At 53.3% G+C, this 16,110-nt stretch overlaps 1 protein-coding gene and 1 long non-coding RNA gene across 8 annotated transcripts in view; both read left to right on the top strand.

The window, feature by feature from the left end:
* The first annotated feature begins 3,036 nt into the window (after positions 1–3,036).
* Positions 3,037–7,527, top strand: NKX2-1 (NK2 homeobox 1). Of its 5 annotated transcripts, none has more exons than XM_058738848.1 (4): positions 3,037–3,346; positions 3,632–3,863; positions 4,550–4,935; positions 5,900–7,527. In XM_058738848.1, exons 1-4 carry the CDS (start codon positions 3,274–3,276, stop codon positions 6,634–6,636), a joined length of 1,428 nt encoding a protein of 475 aa, XP_058594831.1. In that variant the 5' UTR covers positions 3,037–3,273; the 3' UTR covers positions 6,637–7,527. The 5 variants fall into 5 exon arrangements, with proteins under 5 accessions (XP_058594831.1, XP_058594832.1, XP_058594833.1 ...); XM_058738849.1 differs by having other exon boundaries at positions 3,039–3,346; positions 3,632–3,725; XM_058738852.1 differs by lacking the exon at positions 3,037–3,346 and adding an exon at positions 4,308–4,452 and having other exon boundaries at positions 3,753–3,863.
* A 2,069-nt stretch (positions 7,528–9,596) lies between these two features.
* LOC131517112 (uncharacterized) overlaps positions 9,597–16,110 on the top strand; it is a 36,620-nt gene continuing 30,106 nt past the window's right edge. For 2 of the 3 annotated variants that reach the window (XR_009264404.1, XR_009264401.1), the window contains exon 1: positions 9,597–10,239. This is a non-coding gene — a long non-coding RNA (uncharacterized LOC131517112). Of the gene's footprint in view, positions 10,240–10,297; positions 10,752–16,110 lie in introns of those variants that run through there. The other variant, XR_009264402.1, reaches the window with a different exon arrangement.

Raw genomic sequence — 16,110 nt, 5'->3', positions numbered from 1 at the left:
CAGGACTTCTGACTTGTACTCAAATGCTCTGCCTATGACCCCTGAGCACTTTAAGATGGGCTATGGTGAAGAACACTCCCCACCCCGTCCTACACACACACACACACACACACACACACACACACACACACAACTTAAGATGAAGGGGAAGGTAGCTAAAAGAAAGGACATTCCTGGGTTAGGAAGAGGTGTTGGGGCCAGGAGACTTCATCAAAACCTCTATCTTGGTTGGATCCCAGAGTAACATTGTCACAAAGTAACTATGTACATATTATTTGGGTGATTTATTGTTAGTTTATAAGCTCTGTGTGGGTAGGAGCCACATCTAGCTTCTTTAAAGCTGAATTGTTAGGCCTCGCACGGAGCCTGGCACAGAGCCAGTACTCAACAAACATTTGTTGAATAAATCACGAATTGCGATAAAACTCGGAACAAAATAACACCAGAAGGGAACATGGCCGCTCACCGTCCTAAGAGAGGTGTGAAGGACCATGAAGAGAATTAGAAAAATGTGGCGCTGAGGACTGGGAAGGACTTTTCATTTCTCTAGCGATCCAAGCTTCAGACTCCGAGTCATACAGCCTTGTATGAGCCCTCCGTCCTAAATTCTCAAAGAAGTGACTCCAGAGGGACAGAAAGGCGCTTCCCCCCACCATAAGGGTGGTGAGCAAAGGTTGGTGGCAGTTCAACGCGTCCCTGGCCGGGCCTGGACCTGAGCCCCAGTCGCCCGGGCTCCTTAGATTCCAGGCCAAGCTGCAGAGAGCAAAGCTATGTGGCCGCGGTTGAGGTGGGCGTGTGCGGCCCCACCAGGGAAAGCTCCTTGAGAAGCCCGAAATGGACCCCACTGCGCCCACTCTGCCTGAGAGAGTTACTGAAGACGCGGGGACCTACAGGGAGGATCTCAGGCTTCCCAAGTATTCCCTGCAGCCATGAAGAAATTACTAGGTTAACCTCGGTCACCCTACTTAAGATGAAGGGGGAGGTAGCTAAAAGAAAGGACACTCCTGGGTTAGGAAGAGGTGTTGGGGCCAGGGACGGACTCTCAAAGCCTTTGGTCCGGCAAGAGCAGAGATGGAAATATATGCCTTTTCCCTCCGGTAGACGCCTCAGTCCTTCAGGCTTATTGTTGGCAGTGCAGAGAGTGTGGGGCTGTGTGTGTGTGTGTGTGTGTGTGTGTGTGTGTGGCAAGGGTAGAAGAGGTGGGGGTGGGGTGCCGCAAGGTGGTGCAAAGGCCCAGGCGAGGTCTAGTCCAGAGCTAGTGCTGGTGCGCGCGCGCCTGGCGGTGAGGTGCAGCATAATCTTGGTTGCGGGGATGCAGGTGGGAGGGCGGAGCAGCAGCCTCGGCCAGCCGCCGCCCTCTGCCCCCCAACTCCCGGCCCAGCTCCAGCTCAGTGCGGAGACTCAATGCCTGCTGCGTGGCTGGGGGTCGAGGTCCATTCTGCAAGCCTGAGGGTGGGGGTGGGGAGCTGCCAGCCACGTGCGCAGCCGGAGCCTGCTGCGGGACTGCGAAGCTGCCGAGGGACGAAGGCCCAGGCTCAGGGCCTGCGGAAGACGCACCCAACTCTCCCCTTCACTCAAGGCCTAAAGGCAGGGCAGGGTGGGGGGTGTGCTAACGACAATACAGAAATCTGGCGCTCTGGCAATGAAATTAAAAATTTTCTAAAGCTTTCGGAGAGCTTTTATGTGCCCCATCTTATCTGAAAATCTCAGAGAAACCTTGTGAAGAATTACCTACACTTCTAAACGGCATTGAGACCGAGAGAGACGTACACCATTCTATACTTGGTGTTTCTTATACTTACCAGTAATGTGAAATAATGGAGAGGGAAAGGGAGAAAGAAGACAGGTGACTGGGAAACCCACCCCGCCTTAGCAATAAGACCCCAGTCAAAACAAAAGCCCGGGATTCTGGGCTGCCTGCAGACAAGATCTGTATTCAGTTTTGTCTGCTCTCCTCGACGGTTCATTTGAGCTCAGCATCGTCTTCCCTCCTTGCTCCTAGGGCTTAAATATCACATAGATCAGCGCGCAGTTGATGGAGCCTGAGCCTTCCTGAGAGCGCCGCCCCCCCCACCCTCCCAGACAAGCCCCTTGGAAGAAGCGCAAGGAACCAGCCTGGCGCTTGTCTTTCACAGTACAGCGGACAAGCACGTCTCAGAGCCCAAGTGCAGGGTTGCCTGCCCCAAAGCCACCAGGGGAGCTGCGCAAAAACGTGGGCACATGCGGGAGGAAGGGGGTGCCCTGGGCTTTGTCACCCTTCATAAGCGACGTAGGTGGTGAGGAAACCGAATGTTAGTATACAAGTTGGCTTTGTATTGAGGGAGCACAGAGCACTTCTCAAGGAGAGAACTGAAATGTTAAAAAGCCAATAACAAAACAAGTTTCCTTACTACAATTGCTGTTAATGGAAAAGGCGCCTAACCTGCTGAATTAAATCGTTCAAAAGTGCCTGTTCATCACTGGGAGTTCCTTCTCTACAAGGAGGGGAAAGAAAATGAAAACAAAAAAACAAGTTCGAGAAGCCCCCTTAACTGGCCTTGGCAGCGTGTTGGAGGCCCCAGCCTGGACAAGGAGCTTTCCACTCTCCCAGCCTCTAGCCGGAGAGGAGGCTAAAAGAGCCAAAGAAAAACCAAACCAAAACAACGACAAAACGTTTGGAATCTCAGGGGGAAAAGTCGGAGTGGGTCTCGGGATCTGTGCCACGCAGGGCACGACACTGTAGTCCACTGGGCTGGAGGCCGGGGCCTGGCCGGAGCAGCAAGGCCGTTGCCTCTGGTCCGGCTGGGGAGCGAAAGCCCACAGCTCCCCCTCTCCAGGCGCCCAAGGACCCTCAAGGCGCGGGGCTCACACTTGAAGCCTGGGAACGCGCTGACAGGAAACCCACTTCCTCCTAAGCAGTTTCTTGCTCGCCGGATGAGAGGCGCCCAATTGAAGCAGAATGATCCTCATCTACTAATATCCAGCGTGGCCACAAAGCGACTGGCCATTTACGCCGCCACTTTAAACAAAGATATTTGGTTATTCCCGGGGAAGCAAGTGCACTTTTGCATGGCTGAGCTCCGGGCGGAGGCGAGCCTCAGCCCAGCCTCCCGCCTGCTGGGCTGCTCGCGCCTCGGGATTCGCCCCCTCCCGGCCAGCTGGTCCCGCCGGGGTTCAGGCTCAGTTCCGCCCGGCAACAGGCGGGCGGGTACTTACGACGCTCCCTGCCCGCGCCCTCCCTGAAGCATCAGAGGGGAAAACAGCGTGGCCCTGGGCTCGGGTGCTGGGGCTGTGATGTCCTCGGAAAGTCAGCTCCAGCCCCAGAACCCCGCGTGTCCGGGCGATGGGCGAGGGTCGGGGACACCAGGTTTGTTCGAGGTGGGGCAACTTCAGCAATGGCCCTTCGGGTTAGTGCCCCCCAGCTTCCCAGCTCTGGCGGCCAGTAGTGTGCTTGTCTTGGCCAGGAATGGGGGTGGGGAAAGGGAGCCGCGGGTGGGTTGTTGGGGGGGGGGGCGTGATGCAGGGGGCCCTGAACCGCTGAGAAGACCCTGAGCTGGGGGGAGGGGGACGCGGGGATCTGGGACAGCCTCTCCGAGGCAGCCGATCCCCTGCTCAGCGTCCCCTCCGCCCGCTGGGATTCTCTCTCGGGTAGGGGGAAAGGGGGCGGGGAGCAGAGGTGTCCCTCTGACGGCGGCAGAAGAGGCAGACAGACGGACAGACACGCAGAACAACAGTGCGGCCCCAGGGTTCGTCCCCAGACTCGCGAGCTCGTTTGGTGGTGACTGGGGCTCAGCGCCGCGAAGCCCGATGTGGTCCGGAGGCAGTGGGAAGGCGCGGGGCTGGGAGGCCGCGGCGGGAGGGAGGAGCAGCCCCAGCAGGCTCAGGTGAAACCCCTACCCTGTCCCTTGGCCCCCTCCCTCTATAGACTTGTCCCCGCCCGGGAACCCCGACTATATTGGAAAGTGGTTCACTTTGTAACTCCGAAAGTTGGTTGCAAAGCAGCATTCACCTTCCTTCCTCCCCACCATCCCCCCTCCTCGGCTACTCCTCACCCCACCTCTTGCCCTCCCCTCTCTCGGTTCCCTCCTCCTTTCCCTCCCCTGTCTCCCCCCGCGCGCCGCCCGCACCCCACAAAAAATGGGGTGGGGGTGTCCGGGGGAGGGGGAAAGAAATGCTTTGGGTCGTGTCTCTGCCTCTCTCTCTCTCTCTCTCCCTCTTTGAGACCTAAAAATCCTGACAAGTGAAACTTAAAGGTGTTTACCTTGTCATCAGCATGTAAGCTAATTATCTCGGGCAAGATGTAGGCTTCTATTGTCTTGTTGCTTTAGCGCTTACGCCCCGCCTCTGGTGGCTGCCTAAAACCTGGCGCCGGGCTAAAACAAACGCGAGGCAGCCCCCGAGCCTCCACTCAAGCCAATTAAGGCGGACTCGGTCCACTCGGTTACGTGTACATCCAACAAGATCGGCGTTAAGGTAACACCAGAATATTTGGCAAAGGGAGAAAAAAAAAGCAGCGAGGCTTCGCCTTCCCCCTCTCCCTTTTTTTTCCTCCTCTTCCTTCCTCCTCCAGCCGCCGCCGAATCATGTCGATGAGTCCAAAGCACACGACTCCGTTCTCAGTGTCTGACATCTTGAGTCCCCTGGAGGAAAGCTACAAGAAAGTGGGCATGGAGGGCGGCGGCCTCGGGGCTCCGCTGGCGGCTTACAGGCAGGGCCAGGCGGCTCCGCCGGCCGCGGCCATGCAGCAGCACGCCGTGGGGCACCACGGCGCCGTCACCGCCGCCTACCACATGACGGCGGCAGGGGTGCCCCAGCTCTCGCACTCCGCCGTGGGGGGCTACTGCAACGGCAACCTGGGCAACATGAGTGAGCTGCCGCCGTACCAGGACACCATGCGGAACAGCGCCTCGGGCCCCGGATGGTACGGCGCCAACCCAGACCCGCGCTTCCCCGCCAGTAAGTGAGGCCGCCCCACTGCCGGGCCGCGGGCTGAGTACGGGAGGCGCGGGGAGAACAGCCCAGAAGGCGCGGCTCCTGCCAGCTGCGCCCTGGGCGTCAGGGTGGGCGGCCCGGCAGCCGCGCCAGGGAGTAGGGTGCGGGAGCTGGGGATTCTTTCCCCTGCTGGATTGAGGTGTCCCAGAAGAGACACTTGGTTACGCTGGGGTCCTGAGAGCAGTATTCGGCGTCTCCCCAGTGCGGCCGACTAGGAGCTCTGCTCGGCGCAGGAGACCTCGGAGTGCCGAGGGAGAGCCTCCCTCCCCCCACCCCACCCCCAAAAAACCCCTAAGGGAGCTGGGGGCAAGCAGGGAGCAGAGAGGCGCGGCCTGGCCGGGCCGGAGGCTGCCCTACTGCGACGCGCTCAGGCGTCCGGCCCGGCTGGCTCTCCAGTCTAGGCAGGTGGAAGGGCGCGCGTGGCTCCAGAGGGAGCTGTAAATGGAACGAGCAAGTGCCCTCACTGGGGCTGACAGGAGAGAGAGCGGCCAAGAGGCAAAGCGTCTGGGGTTCTAGCTTTCCGAAAGTGAAGACTCCACTCTCCTAAGCTCCCAAAGTTGGGGTCTACCGTGGGACCCCAGCTTTTGGTGTGGGCCCAGTTCACCGCCTGTGCCCCGATAACCCCACGACTCTGGCCGGGGATGGGCACGAAAGGAACGGAAGCGGCCTTTCTCCACTTTGCTTTTGGGCTGGAGCACTGAGACTGGGGAGGCAACCGGGGTTGAGGTGAGGAGCTTTCCAGTAAATCCCTCGACGGCAAGGCCTGGGGCAGGCGCTAGCCATCCTTGACACCTAGGCCTCTCAGGGCGGAGGCAGCTTAGGTGAGGAGGGAGCCGTCGGGGTGGGCAGGGCCGGCCAAGGCCGCGGAAGGCAGAGGTGGCCTGGCCCGGCCCGGTCCCCGCCGACGCTGTGCGTTTGTCGCCTACAGTCACCCGCTTCATGGGCCCGGCGAGCGGCATGAACATGAGCGGCATGGGCGGCCTGGGCTCGCTGGGGGACGTGAGCAAGAACATGGCCCCGCTGCCAAGCGCACCACGCCGGAAGCGCCGGGTGCTCTTCTCCCAGGCTCAGGTGTACGAGCTGGAGCGACGCTTCAAGCAACAGAAGTACCTGTCGGCGCCCGAGCGGGAGCACCTGGCCAGCATGATCCACCTGACACCCACGCAGGTCAAGATCTGGTTCCAGAACCACCGCTACAAGATGAAGCGCCAAGCCAAGGACAAGGCTGCACAGCAGCAACTACAGCAGGACAGCGGCGGCGGCGGCGGGGGCGCCGGGTGCCCGCAGCAGCAGCAAGCGCAGCAGCAGTCGCCGCGCCGCGTGGCAGTGCCGGTCCTGGTGAAAGACGGCAAACCCTGCCAGGCAGGCGCCCCGGCGCCTGGTGCCGGCAGCCTTCAAGGCCACGCGCAACAGCAGGCGCAGCAGCAGGCGCAGGCTGCTCAGGCGGCCGCGGCGGCTATCTCAGTGGGCAGCGGTGGCCCTGGCCTGGGTGCACACCCGGGCCACCAGCCGGGCAGCGCAGGCCAGTCTCCGGACCTGGCACACCACGCCGCCAGCCCCGCGGCGCTTCAGGGCCAGGTCTCCAGCCTGTCCCACCTGAACTCCTCGGGCTCGGACTATGGCACCATGTCTTGCTCCACCTTGCTATATGGTCGGACCTGGTGAGAGGACACCGGGCCAGGCCGGGCCCAGCACGCTGCCTCATCGCTTCCCCTCCTGCCGGTCACACAATCACCAACTACCCGCCGCTCCCTGCGCTTCGACTTTTCTTAATAATCTGTCCCGTTTAGACCGAGGGGAAAAAAACACAAAAGCCAAACTGCTGGACGTCTTTTTTTTTTTTTCTAAAATTTGTGGGATTTTTTAAAAAAAGAAAATAAAAACATCCAAGTGAATCCAATTCTTTAAGGAGTCCTTAAAAAGAGAAGGACATAACAAGAACAGCTTTTGGGGTGTCTTTTTGGTGATTGAAATGGTTTCACTTGCTCAGGCAGGGTGCAGTTTGGAGAGGGCTCCACGATGACTGGCTCTGGACTCTAAAGATCGCAAACTTCACTCTGGGTACACTGTGCCAGCAAGGCGGACTCGCTTGTAAATACCCGGATTTCTTTTGAAGGGATGATGGGGGCTGGGGAGAGGAAAGACTCTTCGACAGGACCCACTTGTCATTGACACAAAGGAAATGCCCCCTCCCAGCGCCCTCTGGCCGCCCAGGCTCAGCCCCGGGGAAAAGCCCTGGCTAAAATTGTTTTATGTTTGATGTGAACTTGTAGCTGTAAAACGCTGTCAAAAGTTGGACTACATGCCTAGTTTTTAGTAATCTGTACATTTTGTTGTAAAAAAACAAAAACAAAAACAAAACCAACCCCTGTCCCCAGCCCATCATATTTTTTATGGGCATTGACAAATCTGTGTATATTATTTGGCAGTTTGGTATTTGCAGCGTCAGTCTTTTTCTGTTGTAACTTATGTAGATATTTGGCTTAAATATAGTTCCTAAGAAGCTTCTAATAAATTATACAAATTAAAAGGATTCTTTTTCTGATTAAAAGTCCACCTTTTGTTTCGTTTTAATTTGGCTTTAAAAGGCTTTTTTTTTTTGGTGGTGGTGGTGGGGTCAGCTCATCATTGGCCTGATGGGGTTGGAATTGTTTGGGGGCTGAAAGGATACTAAACCAGCTAAAGAGCTGGGCCCAGAGTCCTTATCCCACAGGGAAACGGAGTTTTGTTCTGTCTCCAGATTGAGTAGAACCAAACCTTGAGCAGTCCTGGGACTTGACAACCAAAAGGAAAAAAACTAAATACTTCCATCAGGAGGGAAAGGGTGAAAGGAAGAGAAAGAGACCAAAGGACTAGTTTTCAGCACCAGGCTTCTGGTTTTTTGTTTTTTGGGTTTTTTTTTGAAACCTCAGAAGTGTCTACTGTGGTCTTATACAGCTAAGGCAACGTTTAAGACTTTAAAATGTTTAAATAACATGCATTTTAAATAATCTGAATGAGGGATCATTTTTACTGAACGGATGGTCCCTGTAGATTTCAACACCAATCCTTGTTTCTAATCTGCTGTAGAGCCTCGTCAGAATTGGAATTCAGGGGAAGACTATTTTCAAAAGTGGGAAAGTTTATCTGGGTCTCTGTTCTGTTCTAAAACAGCTATCCCCCATGCAGGGTTAGACATGGATCCCAAGCCTCTCAGGGTCTTTCTGGTCTTGGGAGGTTTCTGACTGGGCTACACCAAAGGCAGGACTTTGGAAGCTGGGCTTTCCCTCTTTGTTCCACCGGTTTCCATCTCTGGAATATCTTTGTAGTAAGGAATCTTTTTCCTGTCTCCAACTCTCTACTTCTCGCTGCCCACCCCCTGTCACCACCACCCCAGCAAAATAATCATCTTTGACCTTTCTCCCTCCTTCTAATTTCCTGGTCTCTTTCCAGATGTGGTTGTTGGGGAACTCTTAGGTTGCCCTGAGGAGGGGAGGAGGAAGGAGTGGCTGTGGACAGGGAGAAATCATAGTCCCTAGATGGGCTATTGCCGGATTTCAGTGTCACCCTTGATAAACCTACCCAACAAAAGTGACCGGGTGAGCTCCTATTAGCCTGAAAGTGTTTGTGGGTTTCATACTTGGCATTTACTCATTTCATGCCCAGAATTCCATCTTTCTTTTTCCTTTCTTCCCTCTCTTCATCTTCCTCTCTTCTTTTCATCTCATTCTGTCTCCATCTCTCTTTTCACCGGACTTTCCCCATACCCCACTTGTGAAGGAAATTGCATAGACCAAGGCCTTGCTCCATGACCAGCAGTATTCTTTGTTAACTTCCTGGGGGCTCCTCTCCCCAAATGCCTTAGGACTGGGGGCCGGGGTGAGCTTCCTCCCCTGGGTCTGGCTGCTGAGATATGGTTTCCAATATCCAGAAGAGACTGGAGAATCCGAGGATGGTTGGTTGGGTTTACAGAGTGTGCTGGTTGGGGAAAATCTCAGCAGGCCTCACATTTTGGTAAACAAGCAAAAATCAGTAAAGTTTGAACACTTGTGTTGGAAAGAGCAGCAGTGGTCCCGGGACAGGGTGCATAGGTGGTCGAGTCACAGCTCGGGCCGGGTCTTTGCCAGGGAGATGTTTGCTCTAAGGTCCCAATTCCATGGGGGATGGGAGATTCCGCTCAACCTGCCCCAGGCCCAGCACAAGCCCCAGGGGCGGGGGAGGGGAAGCAGGTGGGGCTCGAGGCAGGACACTGGCAAGGATGGCTGCTCCCCCAACTCCTAGCCGGGAGCAGGCGCCTGAGAGTCACAATTTTTAGTGGGTTGTGGTACCCTCGGCCTTATCACCCTTACACTGGATGGAATTTTCTCAAATACATTCTTCTCTCTGCCGTCTAGGGTCGGCTTAGTTTGAAGTCTGTTTACTTGTTCGGGTGTGGGGTGGGGGAAGGAGGTGATTTCAGCCGGGTCTGTGGATGGGACCGAGACAAATAGAGGCTTGGCTGCTTCTCTCCATCCATCACGCTCTGGCCGGGAGAGTGTAGTAACTTCAGGAAGTAGCCGTGGAACGCAAGCTGAAGCTTTTTTGATAGGGAAACGTGTGCGCGCTGGGTGCAGCTAAAGACCCCAGCCTGGGAACATTCCCCAGCCCACATCTCGAAGAGCCTCTGCGACGCCTGTCGTCATCTACTCCTGAAGTAGACCTCCCCTCGGTCTCCAGCATCTCTGGCCCAGGTTCTGGCCCGGAGAAATCAGCCTTCTGGGGATGTCCCTGGCCCTGAATGCTGGAAGAGCCGGAAGCTTCCCCACGTAGGGGGGCAGCGCAGTTCGCCCCAAGATCCCAGAGAAGCTGAGCACCCCCGCCTATGCACCCCACCCATCCCTAAACCCTGACGGGTGAGGAGAGTGGGGGAGATCTTGCAGACAGCATCCCCCATACCTCCTCTCCCCCACCCCACCCTGCCAAGTAAACACGGGGACTTTCTCGAGAGCCCTGGAGAGCGGCTCTAGTGGCTTGGGGCCTGAAACCCCAGGCTTGGCTTGTTTGATGTTTAGCATCCCAAAGCGGCACACCACCCCCTCCCCAGCCTGGGAACTTGGAGCTGTGGGTCGGAGAGGGAGGAAAGCAGCCCTCTCAGTCGGCCAGGCCGGGGACTGGACTGGGTTCTGGAAAGGCGAGAAGAGCCGGTCAGAGATGCTCTGAGCAGGGGAGAAGGGAGACCCGGCTGCCGCGCCCCCCCCCCCCCCCAACAGAGACACTTGTGGGTACAGCTGGAGTTGTCAAGGCCTGGAGGTGGGTGGGGGCAGGGAATGCTCAGCAGCCGGGCAGGGGCTCTGGGATAGGGGCTGGCCCTGAGGGAGGTAGCTTGGGGCCCTCGAGTGAAATCAGACTCAGGCCCGAGGCGACCGCGCGAGAAACGGTCGGGGCACTTACTCCTGGAGCGGAGGAGGCCCCGCGCGCTCCAGTCCAAAGGCCTCGCAGGAGGCAGGTCTCCTTCCCGCTGTTTAGGACTTGGCCTTACAAAAGGGAAGACTTGCTCGGGAGCCTTCCGAGGATTTTAAATCCTCCTGGGTCAGGGGCAGGCCTGGGGCTGGCATCAAGGTCTCGGGTTTTGAGACCCCAGGGAGGAATTCTCATACTGAGGCCACACACTTCTCCGAGCGCGCTCGCCGGCGTATGCGCGTCGGTGAAGGGCTATCTCCAGGCGCGAGTGCACAAAAGGTAGCGCGAGTCTCTTCTCAGGCGACTGGAGATAAGAGGAAATGAGAGCGGGGTTTTCTGACTTCCAACTCATTAGGGACCAGGTAAGGTCAATGCTTTCTCTATTATGTCTTTATCTTAAAAGCGGGTCAATTTAAGATAAGGGAAAAAAAATCCAGGATCTGTGTGAACCGTACTGATAAAGACTGACCCCTTTCCAGAACTAAAAGCAAGCCAGGCAGACATTCATTTTCTATAAACAAGAGAGTTGTGAGAAGCTGCCTTGAATTCTGATCGAATGTCTCCAGTCTCTCTAGACACGGCTCACCCCCTCCCCCAATTATTAGAGCTGGGAGCAGAGTGCGGGAGGATATTATTTGTGGAGAACTAGAAAGCCTGTTGGGAAATGTGAATCTGAGATGATATGGCTCTTAGGCATGGTTTGCTGGCTTGTTTGCTTCAAATGTGTCTTTCTTTTAGAATGGAAGGAAAGTGACAGACATGAATGTTGGGAGGGATGAAGCTGAATGTTTTCTTTGCTCTGCCAGGTTCCTATTAAGAGATGCTGGACACCACCTTCCTCTGACCCTCCCTGACTTCCTGACTGGTGTGTTTGTGGTTGTGTAGTTGGGTCCTTTTCAGCTCAAGGCCCACCCTTTGTGGGGCTCGATTTGGGCTCCCTCCTCCACTAGGAGCACAGCAAATTTTCTTGCGCTGCTTTGGCCAGGAGCTTCTGGAAGGAGTGTCCTATCCCCAGTTGCCCTCTGTGGCAAGTTTGTCCACCCAAGTGGCTGGATATATTGGGTATGGATAAGAGTAGTGGGAAGAATGTGTTTTATTGAAAGGGAGGCCCAGGGCGTGCATGCTCCCTCTTCCCACGTAGTTGTGTTTCTCAACTTGATGGTTCTCAAAGGAGCAGAGGAGAAGCAGGCTTAGCAACTTGACAGCACAGTTTCTGCCTCATCTGAAGTCACAGCTGAAGTAGCAGGCTGAGTTTCTCTCTGATAGTGACCTAATACCGTACTTGGAGGGCATCTAGGCATGGCCCCAGACTTCTTATTTCATGTTTCCCATTTGATCTCTGCTTCTTAAACATTTATTGTCTTTGTTATGCTGAGTTGTAAATAAGTTTTGGAAAGGATGAGATTTAAATCCATTCTCCTGTTCTATTTATTTTTTTAGTTACTTGCAGGACACTGCAATATAAATTGATTATTGTTATTGCTCTACTTGAAATGCAAATAAACAATTTTTTTTAATTGCAAGCAATAGGTCTTGTTAAAGAGGACTCTCCTCCAACATAATATTCACATCTGATTCTGCCAACTCTGTATGTAGGTATAAATGGTTGCATAGAGACATCTGTCTTTGTATGCATTATAGAAGTATACACATATGTATCTATCTCATATATCTATTTTAGAAGGTATTAAAATAGAAAAAAACTTAATGTAGGATTCTCTCAGTAGGGCATCTTATGGAAACTGTTAGATGCAAAAAAGTTGAATGCATTCATTGCCTCAATTAAGATTCACATAAAACCGAGTGTCCCTTAAAAAAATTATACGAGTAAAGAAAAACTTTCTTCAGCTTTATCCATCTTAAATTGGAATATTAATTTATTTTCATGCAAAATTCTGGAGAATTAATTATGTTTGGGGAAAATATTAAAAGTTGTTCTTAAAGAAAATGAACTTGTTGTCTGAGACGCACAGCTGTAGATGAGACTTCTTGAGGCAATCTATTAGAAAAATTATCGTTTGTCACATCTCCATTATTCACTAATAGATATCATTAGTATGAACACTATTGGCCAGCTAACAAAATCAAATGGAAATGTTTCTGCTGCTCCTTTGTAGCAAACTTCCCTCCTACTCTGGTCTTCACAGAGTAGTGGAAATAAGAGGGCAGGTCTGAGTGTAGTCCGGCAACAAGGAAAAAGACCAACTTTTTCTCCTTCCCTCCATTTCCTACATTTCCAGGAATCCTGTCTTTGCTAGATGAAATTGTCAATAATTGTCAGTAACCACCAGGCTGTTGGTAGAGGGTCAAACATTGCATTTCTAGGGTTTTCAGCAATTGTTGATAATGTCATTTCTACAAAATCAAAGATGTTAGGCAATGAAAAGTGTGCTTGGATACCCTTCCCCAGTCACTATTGCCCTGGAGCCGTTCTGTGGAAAATCACCCAGGATGGTAGGGCCTCCACCTTGCCTAGTATTTTCCCTCTCAATACTGCTGCTCGAAGGTGTCCAAAGCTCTAGGAAAACAAGGGTTTATTTGGTTCGCGCGCTGCCGATTTACCTGATCTCCTCGGCACACACACAGCTGAGTGCGCGCGCGCAGATGTAAACCTGGGAATTACCGTAATGACACGAAGAGGACTGGGAGCTGACTCCTCCGAGCTGGCTGTTCGCTCTGTTCTAACCTAGGAGAACAGGTCAATGGTTTAACGAATCTGGCTATGTTGATGTATACAGCAAATCCGGCATGGTTAGGGTCCCCGCGGGTGCCCCCAAAGCACTGGGTTTCTAAACAGGTTTGGAGCGACAGGCTTTTTCAGAGGAGATTCTGAAGCCAAAGAGGATTAAACCACTCTCCCCGCCTGGCCACTCGACGGTGCCTTGAGGTCTGCAAGGCACTGTTTTCTGGGTGGGGACTAATGGGGGTTGGGGGTGGGGTGGGTGCGGAGCTGGGCAGTGACGGCTTCCTCCTCCCCTTCTGAGTGTGCTTCAGAAAGATTGCAACTCTTTCACCAAAGGCATGCACAGAGCATACATCCCCATCCCCAGCCAGGGTAGACACAAGTTGTAGCCAGTTCATTACTACTCACTAACCTGCACTATGAACTGAAATGTTGATTACCATTTCCTGGCAGGACTGCTGAGACTGAGGCCTGGGTGTAGTAAACTTTGGAAGTACCGCAGCATATCATTATATACAATTCACATAGCAGGGAGAGTTCAGTTATCTATGTGCACTTCACGTTGGCTTCGTACTGAAATCCAATGGGAGAATCTTTGGAAATATTCCACAAAAAGTCAACCCATAGCCATAATCTAGCCCTGGATGGGTTAAAGAGAACATCTATGAGATCTATGGTAGCATACACGGAGCTTCAGGCATCCCTAATAGTTGATATTAACTTTCCGGTATGAACTGTTTTCTAACAACCCTATGCCATACCAACCCTAAATTGGTTACTGAAAATTCTCGACAGAGCTAAATACTTAGGTTCTGTGGAAGCTGGAGGGTTGTGTGTGCGTGTGTGTGTGTGTGTGTGTGTGTGGTTCTGCACAGAAGAGAAAAGAGGAAAGGAGAGGGGACTGGAAAGGAGGGGAAGGGAGAAGAGAGGAACACTGCCTGGTGACAGTGTGTGGAGTTCTGCTGGTGTTTTTGACAGCTGAGTCATACTGGCCTTTGGGTCCAAGGGTTGGGGCAGATGGATGAGTGTGTACTGTATGTGATTTTTAGGGGGTGATGCTGGTGGGTAGGGCAGGGGGGCCGGCTGAAAGGCAATGTGTGTCCCACCTCTTGGCTGGAGTGTAACGCAATGGGAACGTAATTACCTAGCTGAAACAAGCTCAAAAGGCAAAAAGTTGCAAAATAGATCGGCCTCCCTGAGAAGAAGGGGAGCCAGTTCCAGAGGTCTGCAGCCATCATCCTTTTTTTTTTTTCCAATACATTTTCAACAAGAGGATCTAGGGAGTGATTCCGATTCAATACACATAATCAGTTTGCAAGTCTTATTTCCATTTGAAAACAGGGCCATTTGCAATCATAAGAGCTGGACACGCTGAAAGATACAGAGCGCTTTCTGAGCAGATGATGGGTGACAGAATCTACAGGCAAGCACTAAATATTTTCTTCTAGCCTCAGGCCGTATGCATCAGGCTTTAGTCCCGGTGTATTTGAAATCGAATATTCCTGTTGTATATATAATTTAATTGCTTAGAAAATTGAGACTCCATGGTTGGAGGGGGGAAAGAAACAGCAGGAAAGGTGAGAGAGAAACCATGTTTGTGCTTCCTCTCGTTGCTGATTGATAGTCATTTAGTGAAGAGTAGACGGGCAAAAGATTTGATGTGAAATTCAAACTTGTTTTTAAAGGAAGGGCCGCCAGAAGAGGTTGCTCGGGGCTAAAATTTCGTGCGTTGGAGTCGTGAAGCCCTGCCGGGGCGTTTCGGGGACCAGCAGGATGTCTGCGGGGCCCGGGCGCAGAGCTGTGACCGAAGCCCTACGGGCGGCTCCGCGGCCTCCCAGTTGCACCGCCAAAGACCTAAGGGCCCCTAGCGGCCCCGCGGTTTCAAATTTGTTGTCAGGCGACCCAGCTGCAAATGTGGACACTTAAAATCTCCGGCTATTTTACGGTCTTTCGTCGTAAAAAGTTTCGGTTTCTAGAACCCAGTGTAACAGCTGTCGGCGACCTCCCCCCTCCTGCCCGCGGCCTCTGCACTCCCCACCCCCTCGGCCTCCAGCTCTAACCCCAGTCCTAGGCGTCACCCCGCCCACCCGAGGTCTTCCCTCCCACGCGCAGCTTGCGGTCACGCGCTCTCTTCCCACCCAACCTCTCGAACCCCCCATCCCCACCCCCCACCCTCGGCAAGGCTAGCAGGTGACTCTCCAGCCCGTTTTCAGTTCACGCTGGGAACAGCCTATACTCTGAGCTGTCTGCCGACAGGCTCCTAACCCCTTCTGGAGACCACACTAAGAAGTCTGGTGTGAGGATAAGTAGAAATTTCCCGTGAAGTTTGACCCCAGAATATACAGATAATTAGTTCACTGGGTCACGATGATGATCAAAACCCTAACCTGAAGGGATTTTTTTTTTAACGATCTGAAAACACAATCTTTATTTGGATAAACAAAATCAAACACAGCCAGCGAACTGCTGCTGTTTCCCCAACGAGTTTTCCTACGGAAAAGAGAGATTCCGCCTCTGCCTAGATACGAACATCTAACAAACTTTCTGGCAGGCAGAAACCCAGTCTAATAATAGTATGTGCTTAATGCCGATTCCATTTTTATTTCAAAAGGGAATAATTTATTAACCTCCTCAAGTTAGTGCCTCTTAGGCAGGCGTTGTGTTTTTAAACGTCCTTGCAAAGCATTTTCACCTCTGAGAAGATCTCAGGAGAACCAATCGATGGGGGGTAGGGGGTGGGGACGATCTGCACAGCTTCCGCCGGCTTGCTCAATCTAATGCAAAACTCTTCCTAAAAGCCCCGATGTTCTCTTTAACAGATGTCAAGTTACAGAGACCATAAAGATCTAAAGTCACCCTTCACACACACCCCAGCTGTAAACTCACTCCCCCCCCCCCCCCCCCCCCCCCGCTCTCTAGAATTCATTCTGTGGTTAAGCGGAGTGAGTGGTCCTGAAGCATTAATCCATCCTGAGTGCAGGTGGGAAGGTCAGGCCTCCCACAATAGGGAGCCTTCAGGCTCCCTATTTCTGCAGACG

Source organism: Neofelis nebulosa, chromosome 7, assembly GCF_028018385.1.
Source record: "Neofelis nebulosa isolate mNeoNeb1 chromosome 7, mNeoNeb1.pri, whole genome shotgun sequence".
Lineage (NCBI taxonomy): Eukaryota > Metazoa > Chordata > Mammalia > Carnivora > Felidae > Neofelis > Neofelis nebulosa.
Note: the sequence above shows the minus strand (reverse complement) of the source record. Positions and strands in the feature narration are given on the sequence as shown.

What these genes read in the sequence shown, in the direction of transcription:
- NKX2-1 (XM_058738848.1), top strand. Translation starts at nt 3,274, where the DNA reads ATGTCCTCGGAAAGTCAGCTCCAGCCCCAGAACCCCGCGTGTCCGGGC. An exon ending in AGCAGCCCCAGCAGGCTCAG is followed by an intron (nt 3,864 to 4,549) that starts GTGAAACCCCTA and finishes TTCCTCCTCCAG; the next exon opens with CCGCCGCCGAATCATGTCGA. An exon ending in AGACCCGCGCTTCCCCGCCA is followed by an intron (nt 4,936 to 5,899) that starts GTAAGTGAGGCC and finishes TGTCGCCTACAG; the next exon opens with TCACCCGCTTCATGGGCCCG.